This window comes from Opisthocomus hoazin, chromosome 30 (genome assembly GCF_030867145.1).
Source record: "Opisthocomus hoazin isolate bOpiHoa1 chromosome 30, bOpiHoa1.hap1, whole genome shotgun sequence".
Classification (NCBI taxonomy): Eukaryota; Metazoa; Chordata; class Aves; order Opisthocomiformes; family Opisthocomidae; genus Opisthocomus; species Opisthocomus hoazin.
The window spans coordinates 3,732,665-3,746,020 of NC_134443.1; the positions used below are offsets into that span (position 1 = coordinate 3,732,665).

The 13,356-nt window shown below is 50.8% G+C and overlaps 1 protein-coding gene across 1 annotated transcript; it reads left to right on the forward strand.

The window, feature by feature from the left end:
* The first annotated feature begins 11,473 nt into the window (after positions 1-11,473).
* LOC142364865 (uncharacterized) lies at positions 11,474-12,250 on the forward strand. The gene is given in 3 exon segments (XM_075445012.1): positions 11,474-11,750; positions 11,753-11,846; positions 11,848-12,250. Coding segments are annotated over 3 exon segments (774 nt in total).
* Positions 12,251-13,356: the final 1,106 nt, after the last annotated feature.

Consider the following 13,356-nt stretch of genomic DNA (forward strand, 5'->3'; position numbering starts at 1 on the left):
CATCATGGCAGTGTTAATGCTGTGAAAATTCAGGCAAACCTGCTGTTCTGCTGAAGCGAAAACATTTTACGGACACATTGAGAATAGGATGAGCATCAGTGAAGAAAGGTGATTCTTCCCTACGCTGGTCATTGTACACAGGGAAAGCCTAGGCTCAGGTTCCATATTGCCAGATCTGAGATAAAAATTTCTGCTTGGTCTCTTGCACAGAATGCAATTCCCTGACTAAATGGAGATGTCCGGAGCTATTATGTACCTGTCTTGGTAATTGCACAAAGAGAAATCTTCTAGCCAGGAGGCAGCTCTACTCAGATGAGTTTGGAGATGTCTGCATCTCCGGCATGTCAACCTGCATCAGCTGTTTTGTAACCTGAAGGGCTTTCTGTGGCCACCCTTGGAAAGCACCTAGGAAAATTAATTCCACATAGGCCTGGTGGCATAGCCTATATATGTGCTGTGTTGTTCCCCCAAGTACTGTCAGTGATGGACAACACACATCTGAAAATCTACATACTTCTCCAGGAGTTTAGTACCTTTGCTGTTGAAATCATGGCTGTGTCAGACATCATCAGATGATCCACCAGACTCTGACGCTTGCACCATGGGCCCTAGTCTCTCTGTTACTCACATATGCAGGCACAGTCCAGCCTCATCTACTGTTTCACCATAGCAAAAGAATACCAGAAGTCAACAACTCCCAACCCATGCACAGCTCTCCACCTCAAAGCTAACAGCAGGCTTAGGTCTGCAGGCAATGCACCCAGCTCCACACCATAATGCCCAGTTGTACAATAGTTGAGCCACACACACTCTTCATCCTTCACATGGCTCATGAAAAATCGCACCTACAAATACCCCATGCACACCAGAAGCACGCAGCGTGTATGGAGAAAGTGAAACGTGGCAGTAAGTGGTACAGCGACGAGCTGCACCGCTCTGAAAATCCTGACACCTATGGTGCAGAGGCATTCTATGATTCTCTGATCCAGCAAAACACACTGGCACCCAAGTCACGGGGCAGAGGCACTCTGCACGCCCAGGACACGGTATATACACACAGTACGTACCTCCACACATGCACTCTTCTTACAGGGGAGTCCGGACTGTGAAACCAGCTACCGCTATTCCCAGGAGTCTTTCATTTAAAGGCACCGTAAAGGAAGAGCTCTCTGCCGCATCTCTTTGGACTAACTGCCTTTGAAGAAATTTTACTCCAAGTTGCCTCTCGGCTACTGTCAGGTTATTCGTTTTCTCTGTCAAAACCTTTTTATTCACTGGGAATCTCAGCGGGGTTCTTCACTTGCTAATATTGCTGATTAAATTTCATAGTCTCTACTGCAAATATTCAAAGAGACTTTCCCTCTTCCCACCATTTAAATAGCGCAGACAGTGCATTTACATACACCTTGTACAGGAATGAATTGGACAGGACTAAATCAGAGCTCCTTGCACAGGGCACACACAGCTGAGGACAGACACGACATCTGACATACATTCCCAAGCATGCTGGCAAGATCCCCAGACAGCCCTGCCTGGCAGTGCTGGGCTTCCCAACCCCACGGGCACTGGTGACCTGCCTGCTTAGCTGCCCCTCCTGCCCCCTGCAACTGCTCCCTATCGGAACGGATGCAGGAAGCCTTGCGTCTGTCTCCAGGACATACTGGGTGAAGTCCAGTCCTCACAAACCTATGCAGGGAGGAAGCAAAGAAGGCAGAAAGTGAGAAAACCCTCCTGTAGACACTGCATTTCACTACAAACAGCAAATCCCTGTGTTTCAAATGATGGCTGTAGGGCAAGCGAGGGCACCATGAATCAGGGTTTGTCACTTCTCCAGCCATGAGCGTCTATTTCCTTTGCTGGCTCCAGGCTTAGTCTTGGTAGGGGAAACCTGGGAAAGGATTGCACCCTCTGGCCCAATGAGCTGTTCTATGGCTGAGCTGGTGATTTCAGACTGGAGTCTCTTCCCCACCATCACCATGTGCTTATCCTTCTCCATTTACTATTTCATTCATCTCCTTCCTGTAGTGCAAGCCTCTGGTGTGTCTCTCCTGCCCTGAAGACCTCATGCCAGTGGTGGGAGAAGCCAGAACTCCCTCATGCAGCAGCCATACGGCAAGAGAGGGAGCCCTGTCCCAGCACTTGCATTGCAAGATTCATTTCTTTGCAGGCCACAGCAATAATTCCTCTCCCACTTATAGGAGAAAGCTCACACTCCTTGAAGGGCTTTACCTCTTGTGTTAATAGGACTCGCTAAAGGAGAGCACTTCGAAAGAGGGGCATAAATCTTTGACAAGGATTCATGAACACACTGAGCAATGCCCAGCCAGCAGAGATTTAAACAGGCAGTGAGGCTACAGGACGATTATTTCCTCAGCCTCATTCTACTTTGTTGTTCAAAGTGCTGGGACAACACAGCCCAGAAAGCAAGAGGAGTACTGAAGCAAGCCAGAGCCCATGCCTCGTCTTGTTCCCTTACATGATCTCACAATTATCATTAGTTTATTATCATCTGATCTAGTGCTATACTTTTTCTCCTCACCTTCACCAAGTCTTTCTGTCTCTTCCTGGACAGAACGAATGGCATTCTTTTCCCTGGCATATGAAAGACTATAAAACCCGGTAAGTATCAATCTCTGCTTCAACATCATCAGCCAAATACGGACATTGCTTAAACAAAGGGGAGCGCAGGCTCGGTGTGTCACTCCTGCTGCTGAGACAGCCACAGGGAAGTATGGCAAGATGGAGAAAAGCTGTTATTGATTCAACTCCACGTTGCAAAGCCCTTCCCCTTCCTGCACTAAGTGCTAATTTTAGGCTGGGATGATTGAATGTGGTAAGTTTCATCATACAAACCCATTTCATCTCCTGTCCAAGGTGGATAGACATGGGCAGCAAGGCTCCAGCAGAGCAGAGCAGCACTGGGTGTTGGGCAGCAGCAGGGTCAGGGCTCCTGGATGCCATCACAGCTTCATCTTGTGCCCTGTTGCTTCTCCGCTGATGTCTCTTCCTCTCCCATCCTGTTCCCAGATTGTCTGGCTTCCCTCCTGCCACAAGCAGGAGGTCTGGACGTAGGTGACAACACCTCCAGAAGCACCAGCCCCTCTCCAGCAGTGTTGTCTGATGCAAGCAAGGCCCCAAGAGGCCACACATCCTGGTAGCAGTTGCCCAGACCATGGGGTCAGCTGAAGTGCACTGGGTGCTCTGCAGGTTTGAGGCCTTCAGTTTTATTTGCATAGCAGGTAGGCCACGAGGTCAATTATGAACTCAAGGCCTGTTCTGAAACCAAGTTGGGACTTGAATCCAGAGCAAATTCTGTCATCACAGAGCAGATTCCAGTGAATCTAGAACAGCATGTGCAGGAGTCTGGAGCCAAAACAAGACTCTGCCCTGAGCTGTTCCATGGACAGCGGTGGAAAAGCCGGGCAGTACTTGAGACATTGCTCAATGAGAGCCTAGAGCAGCCCTGCCTTACTGCAAAAGAGACTTCACCAGTAAGAAACACCACTCAGAGCTGTGTTGAAAGTCCATGGTGTGGACGGCACATGCCAAGCTAGCCATGACGCCCCAGCCCATACTAGGAGCCTTGGATATCCGTTTATGTTGCTATAGATATCAAGAGATCAATTTCAGAAGAACAGGTAGCATTTGGTCCCTTGTTCCTGCTGCCACACTGCAAGCACTGCAGAGCAAACGGCTGCAAGAGATGTCAGACCAAGAGGCACTGCACAGAGTGGGAGATTATCCTCAACCTTTCCCTGGACATGCAGAAAAGATGTGATGCTTTATCACTGCAGGACAAATTGCAGCCCTTTCCCCAGGCTCCTAGGAACAGCAGGGGAGGGCAATGCTCCCATCCCACCCCAGCATCACGCCTTGGAGCCAGTGGAGTTGCAATCACCCTCGTCTGTATGGCTTTGACTGATGCTGCAGCTCTGATGCCAACGGAGTCACATTCTTATCAGACCCTGACTTAAATGACGGTGCAGAGCCTTGATGCTGTCTGGTCTGAGCAGGGCGAGGCTGCTGGCACAAGCCCAGCCACTGGCCGTGCACACATCCAGCAGAAATACTGCAGATTGCCTGCAGCCAGGCAGGGGGATTAGAGATGATGGAGGAGCAGGGACTGGGCGGGAGCCAGGGGGAAGGGATGCAGTGAGCTCACAGCTACCTGGCACAGCATCCCTATTCTTGAAGGGAAGCACCAGAAACGTGGAGGAAGCGTGTCCCTCTCATCCTGCTATGCTCACCCCAGCCCTGCTTCCCTCCCTTACCGCTGCCCTGGTCACTTCCAACCCACCCCCCCTCGAGGGGCGCTCATAAGCCCATGCTTGTCCTTGCCCCATAGGACACGCCATGGTAGGAGTGGAAGGAAATGACTCACAGAACAGACAATTCTCTCAAAAGTCTGTGTGAGCTCACCTGATGCTTTGCACACCGAGAGGTGCAGAGCTGCACAGTCATCTCCTGGGTTGGGCTGTGGCTGTTGAGCCCGCATGACATGGGCTGCAGGCAGGCAGCAGAACGGGGTGGCTCTGCAACAGAAGGTGAGCCAGGAGCAAAGGTTGAGGACAATGCAAGTGAGGGAAGCAGCCACAATAGCAAGGGGCATGCTCCCATAACAGCCCAAGCAAGAAGGGCATACCAACCAGGTTAGGGTCAGGATTGGCTGAGTATGGGGCTAGACACAGGCAAACCTACTGTGTAGCTTAGTCAAGGAGCAAAGGCAAGGGCTTGAGCTTAAATGCAAGTCCAACAGGTGCATGAGGGGAAAGCTACCTACTGAAAGTTTCTTGTAGCTTTTTCTTGCAACTGAGCTGTTTTCTCTGCAGTCAGACCCAGCACAGTACGGACAGCCCAATCCCAAGGGAGGGCAAAGAAGTTGCCCAGTTCAGCGCCATCCAGACCCTGATCATGGTGGATGCCCAGGGTCTAGAGGTAAAACTCGAGGAAAGGGGCAGCAGTGGCAAACTGGGTATCCCCTGCTATGCATACAAGAGATGCCCAGCTCCAGAACTGGTCTTAGCGCTGTGGCAGCCTATGCCAATGCAAGTCAGTCACTTGGATTGCTGTCCAGTCCATCCAGCCTGCATAATCCCTGCAACACCATGCTTCTCTCTGGCAACTCTTACAGCTTCTGCCTGCTCATTTACTCCAGCACTAATGATAATGGCCTTACAAGCATCACCCCATATTTGCAGAGCTTTTAAAATTTTGCCATGGGAATATTGAACAAGGAAGAAACATGCAGGACAACTGGAGAGAGGCAGGTTACACTGGCAGAGCTCTTTAATGATCTGGCTGCTATCTTGTCGACACTGGATTGGTGTAGAGCCTGTGTTCAGAAACCAGAGTGGTGTGAAGAGCAGCACTTTTTCCCCAGGGCTCTGTTCAGCCCAGTCTTAAGCAACCATAGACCTGAGCAAAGCTAGAGGCAAGTTCCAAAAGCTCTGCCATTTAGGGGGTGAAGAGAGATTTGGTTTCAGCATTGTTTGGACAGCCTTATTCTCAGCACTGGCTGAGACCAGCCAGCATTTACCTTTCAGCAGTAATCTTCTTGACTCTTGGCATCTGGAGGCATCATTCCTGGCCAGGGGAAGGTGGAGAGGTAAAAAGTCTCTGCACTCAGGCCAAGCTGGGAAACCACGATCTGAGCAAACCTGGTTAATCTGCAGCTACTGCAGGCAGCAGTGAGCTGTTTGTGTGAGGAAGATTTCCAGGACTTTCATTCCCATCACCTTTGGGACACGGACCCCTGCTCGGGCACATCCACCAGCTGACAGTATCCTGCTCTGCTCTCACTTTCCTGAGCTGCAATGAGCTTTGTCCCCACACAGTCTTCCGCACAGCTCCAGCTCATTGCACATGGGTTTGCAGCCTGCAGACAGACCTCAGCCAGGCCTGGCATTATTTTCAAGTTGAATTAGATTATGTTAACGATTTGTCTTTCAGGAAACAGTACCAAATGCTTCAAGTACATTCACTATTTAATCTTCTGTCATTAATGAGCCAGAGCCACTGACTTTTACTGTGCTCTGTAATTCCTTCTCCTACAAGTAGTTCCATGGAATAGCTAAGTTTGCAATTCGACATGAGAACACTTAATAATCATTACTGATAGGGCATCATATGCTCCTAATTTGTGGAAATAACTTCAGAAATAATCATCTTCTTCAGAGATGAAACAAATCTGCTATTTCAGCTCTTTAAACACGGTAAAGAGGAACATGCTAGAATATCTTGAAGTACATCACTTGAGTCACACTTCCTTTAATAAATTTCCCATTTTCAAACAGGATCAATAATTTTGGTTGCCCACCTCCAGCAAAGCAGGGTATAAGATTGCAGCTGTTGTGCACAAGGAGTCAACTTGCAGCAGGCAGTGGAAACAGAGACAAACTCTCTGGAAACCCACTACAGTCTGTTGAAATTTGTGCCCCTTGTCAGAGGCTATTTGGAAATGCAGATTTGTATATTCAGACAAGCCCAGACAACATGCTCTCTTCTCTCAAATGTTCAGGTTCATTCCTGGTTTCAAACCGATAGGGGAGAAGGGGATTCACAGTAACAATGGAAGAAGGCGGCTAGAAGTGAACTGAGCACAACAGGGGCTCCCATAGAGACAAAATTCTGGTTTTGAAGCAGCAGTGGCTCATGGGAATTAGTAACTGACTTGAAGAATTTAAAAACAGCTATCTCTGGTCTGCCTACCACCATTTCCAACAGCAGACAGCAAGGGAATGCTGTAAGAAGAGGGTAAGCATCCCTGACACGCCTACTCATCCCCCAGTGACCTGTGGCTCAGGGATTTCCCAAGCCCAAGATGGTAGCTTCAGGTCTAATGGCCCTTGATGCATTTTTCATCCATTAATTCGTCCAGCTGCTTCTTGAATCCACGCAGACTAGTAGCATCCACAGTGACCTCAACTAACCCTGATACTAAGTCAAGTATTTCCTTCTGATTATTTACAAAATCAGGAAAACTTTGGAAACCAAAGTTCCCATCTCTTCTTAGACACCCTAGAGCAGAGCCACAGTGTGGCTCTGGATTCCAGTTTGATAGCAAAAGGGATGCACAAGTGATGGGAGCCAGTCTCTGGCTAAGCAGAGGCAATGTGAGGAAACGCTGCTGCTTTAACAGCCAGAGAAATGCAAAGTGATTGCAGAAATACTCACTGCTGCCCTTATCCCCAGCTTCAGTCCCCTGCTGCTACAGAGCTCCCTTGGAGGCAAGATTGCCTGGGTCTCCAGCAATGCTGCTCACGTGGCATGTCCTGAGGTGTGCCGCCCTCTTGCACTTGTCTCCCTTCTCCAGCCCACACAGATTTCCCTATATCCCACTCAGATCTCGTTACTACAGACTCACATGCATTCCTGGAGCTCTTGGTTTCACTGCTGGCAATGGTCCAGACTCCTGGCCATGCTAAGGCCCCAAGCTGATTGTCTCTCCAGTGGTTTTGTCCCACAGCAAGGCACAGTCAGGTCTGGCACAACTCCAAGAGTCACTCCTCACATAACAGGCTTGGCTGAGTCTGCAAGAGAGGGTGTAACATAGCAGAGGACATCAGGACCCTGCGCCAAGAAGGATTCATCCCCTTCCCTGGTATTTCCTACTGCACACTGTATCTTCCAGCTTTACAACCTCCCTGGCTCTCTATTTATATCAAAGCAGAGCGCAGGCATGGAGAAGCAAATAGACCTGTTAGGGAGAACTAGGCTGCTATAAATAGTCCCATCAGTAATTAGCTGCAGAACTATTCATTAAATAAGAAGGCATGTAAATAAGAACTGCAGACACTAGGGCTGAGGTACCAAAGCCATAGTCCATGCCATGGGGGTCTGAGCAATTTTGGAGTACTGCCAGGGATCAAGAACAAGCCTTGTGTCCCGGATGGATCCCATGGGCAGCACACCGCAAAAGCCAAGCAAAGAAGAACACAGTGCACAGAGCTTGAACACGTATCTCTAGCTAGATGTCAGATAATGTCCGCTTCCACCATCACCTCCATCTATTTCCATGGGCCGGAGAACCATTTTGCTTGTCAGGTTTTGACCCAATGCGTCATTTACAGCCAAAAATCCAGCTGCCCTGCTGTGACCCAGGAGCCTCTGACTCTGGGCCCATGCCTACAGCAGGCTGGTGGTTATAATTTGTGCCTGCAGAGGACAAAAGTCCTCCCCTGACTGATGATCAGCAGGCAGTGATCGCTATAAGCTGCTGTGCTGTCCCAAGCAAGGAGGGATATCTGCACACTGTGTATCCTCCACCCAGCATTGCCAGGACACATCCCATGCCCTGCAGCAGTGCTGTCAAGATGGGACATGCAGGCAGTACCAGCTGGGATCAAAAGGTCACTCCTTGCCAGGGGCTGCCACCCCACCCTTGTTCCTACACTCATTTTGCTCTCACACCTTGCTAGGTTGCCCCACAGCCAAAAACCATGCCTTCTCCCAGCCACAGAGCATGGGACTCTCCACATCTGCTTCATGTGCTCAGCCACAGGTTGCGAACATCTCCTTTCAGATGCCTACAAGAAGGTGCCTACTACTGAGCAGGTATCTCCAGTGAGGACACTACAGACCCTGGGGAGTGATTTGCTCTCCAGCCCCAGTAAGTCCTAAGGGAGCTCAGGTCTCACATAGACACAGAATCACAGAATCACAGAATCACAGAATCACAGAATAGTAGGGGTTGGAAGGGACCTCTGTGGGTCATCTAGTCCAACCCCCCTGCCGAAGCAGGGTCACCTACAGTAGGCTGCACGGGATCTTGTCCAGGCGGGTCTTGAATATCTCCAGAGAAGGAGACTCCACAACCTCCCTGGGCAGCCTGTTCCAGTGCTCCGTCACCCTCAGAGGGAAGAAGTTCCTCCTCATGTTCAGACGGAACTTCCTGTGAAAAAAAGAAAAAAGAAAAAAAGAAAACACGTTTGCTATCCACACTTAAGCACTGTTGTCCGCACACAAAGGCTGAATCCCTCCCACAGCTTTTGCAACAGCTGGGGAAGACCAGGCTCTCTTTGTGCCTTGATCTCATCCTGAAGTGATGCCTGAAAGAGAAAGATATGTCACACCTTAGAAAAGCATAGGGAGGCAGGAGCAATTGGAGGAGCTTTAAGATTGCTCTGAAGTTGAGAAGATCTGCCTGGGAGCAGAGGCAGCCCCATAACCGGTCACCCAGCCCCCAGCTTGAGTGTGCCAGCCCTAGTCAGGCAGCACACAAGAGCCTGGCTGTGCCCGGGGTGCAGTAGGTGTACACATTCGCCTACCAGATTGGTAGCAGAACTGGGTGGCTGTGTGACTCCTCCCTGGAAGGGATGTGGCCCCAGTCCCACATGGGCTATATGACTGCAACCCAAAGACCTGCTGGTGCCATTAGCAGTGTCCCTTTTGTGCTCCCCAGCCAGCTCAGCTGCACAGACCTCCCACTTGTCCTTCCAACACAGGCACTAGCTCTTTGGCCATCCAGGCATAAATGACAGGGGAGAGACATGTTTGTGTCTTGCTCTTTGCAGCCATTTCATTAGTGCAATTATGGTCCTCATGAAAACCCAGGATGCGTGCAACACTGCTCAGGCAAGCAGGCATGATTTGCTCCCTGTAGATGCATCAGGCAGGTGTGAAGACCCAGCACGGAGGGTCCCTGAGCCCTGGGTCTCCGCCAGCCCGCCCACCACCTGGTGCTGCACTCCAATTTCTGTCCACCTGTTCCAGCCACCCCCTGCCTGTGTGCACCCAGTTCTGGCCCCTGTACTTGCACCAAGCCACAGTTTGCTCTGCCCTCTTCGCTGCTCTTCCCCAGCTGCAGCTCTCCAGGAGCACTGCAAGCATTGGCCTGGCCTGGTAGGGCCAGCTAAGTGATTCACGCTGGCAGGCTCGGGGCTCTGCAAAGCAGAGCTCTGCAGGGGCTCCCAGCAGATGCACAGGTTTCCTCTGTGAGAATCAGGAGGAAATCACTGCCATTGCCCCGCAGGAACATCACTTGAGTCAAGTGTCATTGAGAGAGGCTGAAAATGCACGCATTCAGGCAGGACCTGCCACCACAGCTTCTGTTAAGGATTTAATTTTCCAGAGCTGCTCTAGATGCCACTTAGCAGAGCAAGTGAGGGAACATCTGCCCAGCTAAGCAGTTTGCATGCTGGCTGAGCACTGGGAGAGCTAACCTGGGCCAAAGATCTGTAGGACATCATGCCAGGCTGCTCCCCACCCTGCGGGGAGCAGTGGAGGAGATGAGAGAGATGGAAGTTGCAGCTGGAGGACAGCAGGCCCCTCACCGGCAGTTTGATAGCACGGAGACTTTGGAAGAGGAGGACGTCACAGGGACATGCAACCAGATGCAGGCTGATTGCCTGGTGGGGTGAAGTAGCAACACAGTTAAGGACACCGAGGGAAAGCCATACTGTGCTGCTCGCCCAGTAAACTGTCAGCAAACTCACGCAGAGACTAAGAAAATACCCTGTGGTAAGCAGCCTGATCTGACTGCAGCCTGTGGACCACTTTGTTCTCTATGGCAAAGGACTCGGCCCTCGCGTCTGGACAAAAAGCCAAAAGTATCCCACGTGCGATACCCAGACTTTAAAAAATGGCAAGTGTCTCCTTTGTCTGCAGGAGTCTGCAGCCCAGCAGGCTTCAAAGAGCCCATGTGCCTTGCACTGGAGCCCTCAACAGGCTTTCTAATGGCTGGCACAGTCTGTGCTCCCGTTCCTGGATGGCCATCACTTCATTCAGTAGTGCTGGACAGTGACACTTCCCTGCCTGTGGGATAACGGACACACAAGGGATAACCCACCAAGGCACAGCCTGCTTGAGAGACCAACAGGTCACCAAGAGCTGCTTGCTTTGCTGCTGGCTGGAGATAGTCAAGCAATATTTCTCAGGACCACAAGAGACCCACACGTGAGCACTACGAGGCAGAGATCGATTTGCCTGAATTTGGTAATATTGACCAGCAGCCTTTGCAATCTGATTTTGCCGTTTGTTTTCTGCTCTCCTGTTGCTCTCTCTATAAGCATGATAGCCAAGAAAAGCCAAGCCACATAGGCCTTGGGGTAACCTGGCTTCCCTTTAAGGCACCTTTCAGCTGAGAATAGTTCGCTGGAAGTACTGACCCACAAACAGTGCCATAGAAGAAGATTTTTAACTCCCAAGTGACTCAGTTTAATGGCACACTGTAGCCAGGAGTTCCTCAGATCTCCAGCTGTAACAGGAATAATTTCCTCCTCTTCATTCCAAATTTGCTCATTTTAATGCCTGTTCTTAAGGCACGTTGCTTCCCCATCCTGTCAGGGGCTCACATCTTCACTGTGTCGTAACTCCTTTCATATTCTCCCTGTCTCAGGCCAGAAATTCCAGTTTCCCAGACTCTCTTCCCAGCACAACTTTGGGGACTACCATGCATGTGAAGAGGCATTTTTGTCACCATCCTTTAAAGTGCTCCCTTTTTCAATTCTGCCCCCTCACTCTGAATTATATCCACATGCAGCTCCCTAAAGAGCTGAGCTCTGTTTGTCTGAAAGGTTTTCAGACTCTGAGAGGGGCTCATCCATCAGCCGGAGATTTGGCAGCTTTCCTGGGACTGTCAGTTCCCAAGAACAAACAGCTGCAAAGGCACCACCCTCTTCCCGGAATCGGGGAAGAGCACACATGGCTTCAGCCCATTGCAGAGAAACAGCCAAGCACCAGAACTGCTGCCTTCAAGCCAGCAAAGCTGAGCTTATGGGCCAAGAAAGCCAATGGGATCCTGGGGTGCATCAAGAAGAGTGTGGCCAGCAGGATGAGGGAGGTTCTCCTTCCGCTCTACACTGCCCTGGTGAGGCCCCATCTGCAGTACTGTGTCCAGTTCTGGGCTCCCCAGTTCAAGAAAGATGAAGAGCTACTGGAGAGAGTCCAGCGCAGGGCTACAAGGATGATGAGGGGACTGGAGCATCTTTCCTACGAGGAGAGGCTGAGGGAGCTGGGCTTGTTCAGCCTGAAGAAGAGAAGGCTGCGAGGGGACCTAATAAATGCTTATAAATATCTGAAGGGTGGGTGTCAGGAGGATGGGGCCAAGCTCTTTTCAGTGGTGCCCAGTGACAGGACAAGGGGCAATGGGCACAAACTGAGGCACAGGAAGTTCCGTCTGAACATGAGGAAGAACTTCTTCCCTCTGAGAGTGATGGAGCACTGGAACAGGCTGCCCAGGGAGGTTGTGGAGTCTCCTTCTCTGGAGATATTCAAGACCCACCTGGACAAGGTCCTGTGCAGCCTGCTGTAGGTGACCCTGCTTCAGCAGGAGGGTTGGACTAGATGACCCACAGAGGTCCCTTCCAACCCCTACTATTCTGTGATTCTGTGATTCTGTGATCTCTGGACCAAGCAGGTCCCCTGCTCGTCTCGGAGACAGTAGCACCCTCCAGGCAGCATCTCCATGGTGTGTTCGGACCCAGAGTTGGGCCAAGCCTGAGATTGTGTGCTCCCATCAGGCACGGCCAAGGACACTGGACTTATGTCCTAGGAGACACAAATGCTTGAAGCCACATACACAACAATAGCCTACCCCTTTGCGCATCCCTGTGCACAAACCACCACTGTGAATCTGTCAGCTCCTCCATATGGAGGAGCCCGTGTCTAAGGAGCCTTGTGCTCTCCATACACTTCTCCTATGAGTCCTCCAGCTGCTCATCCAGGAAAAGTTTGGGAGAGGATGATTTGGCCTGAACCAAACCCATCTAGAAATGATGGCCATCCAGTGACAATCCCTTCACACTGCTTAACTCACTACAGTGGTCACTGGGCCTCCGTGTCTGCAGGAAGACAGCAGAGTTTTCCCCCAGGGTGGAAGGGAGAGTGCTGAGCTACGCGTCCTGGTGAGCCTCAACAATGCCTCCTGCAGCACGGCCTGGAAGGGGAGGCAGACTGCGTACATACCTCCAGGGACAGGGGATGCACCCAGGGTGCTAGGGACTGGTGGCTCAGTGAGTTGGAAACAGGAAGATTGTGTTTACCACCTTGCTGGGCAAGAGTTGCACACCCACAGAGGTCTTTAGCAGGTTCTTCTCAGGAAGGAGTCATGCTTTTATATATTACGCATTTGAGGAAAAACTGCTCACTGTGTCCTAGAGGAGTATATCACAAGTAGCACCAGTCCCCTTGGCTTGCCTCTTTTCCATCCTCACAATGGCCCTGGTGCCTTGCAGACCCTCATTTGCCTCCCACCCCACTGCACACACACTGGAAGAAGGACAGGGTCATTGCCGAGCTCTCTTTTCCAACAGCAGTTTGGTGGTAACAGTTTGCAAGTCCCTAAAGCACAGCAGAGTGGAGACAGACCAGATGCGTGACACGAGCTCTGGCCTTTGGGGAAGGTTGCAGCTCACAGAC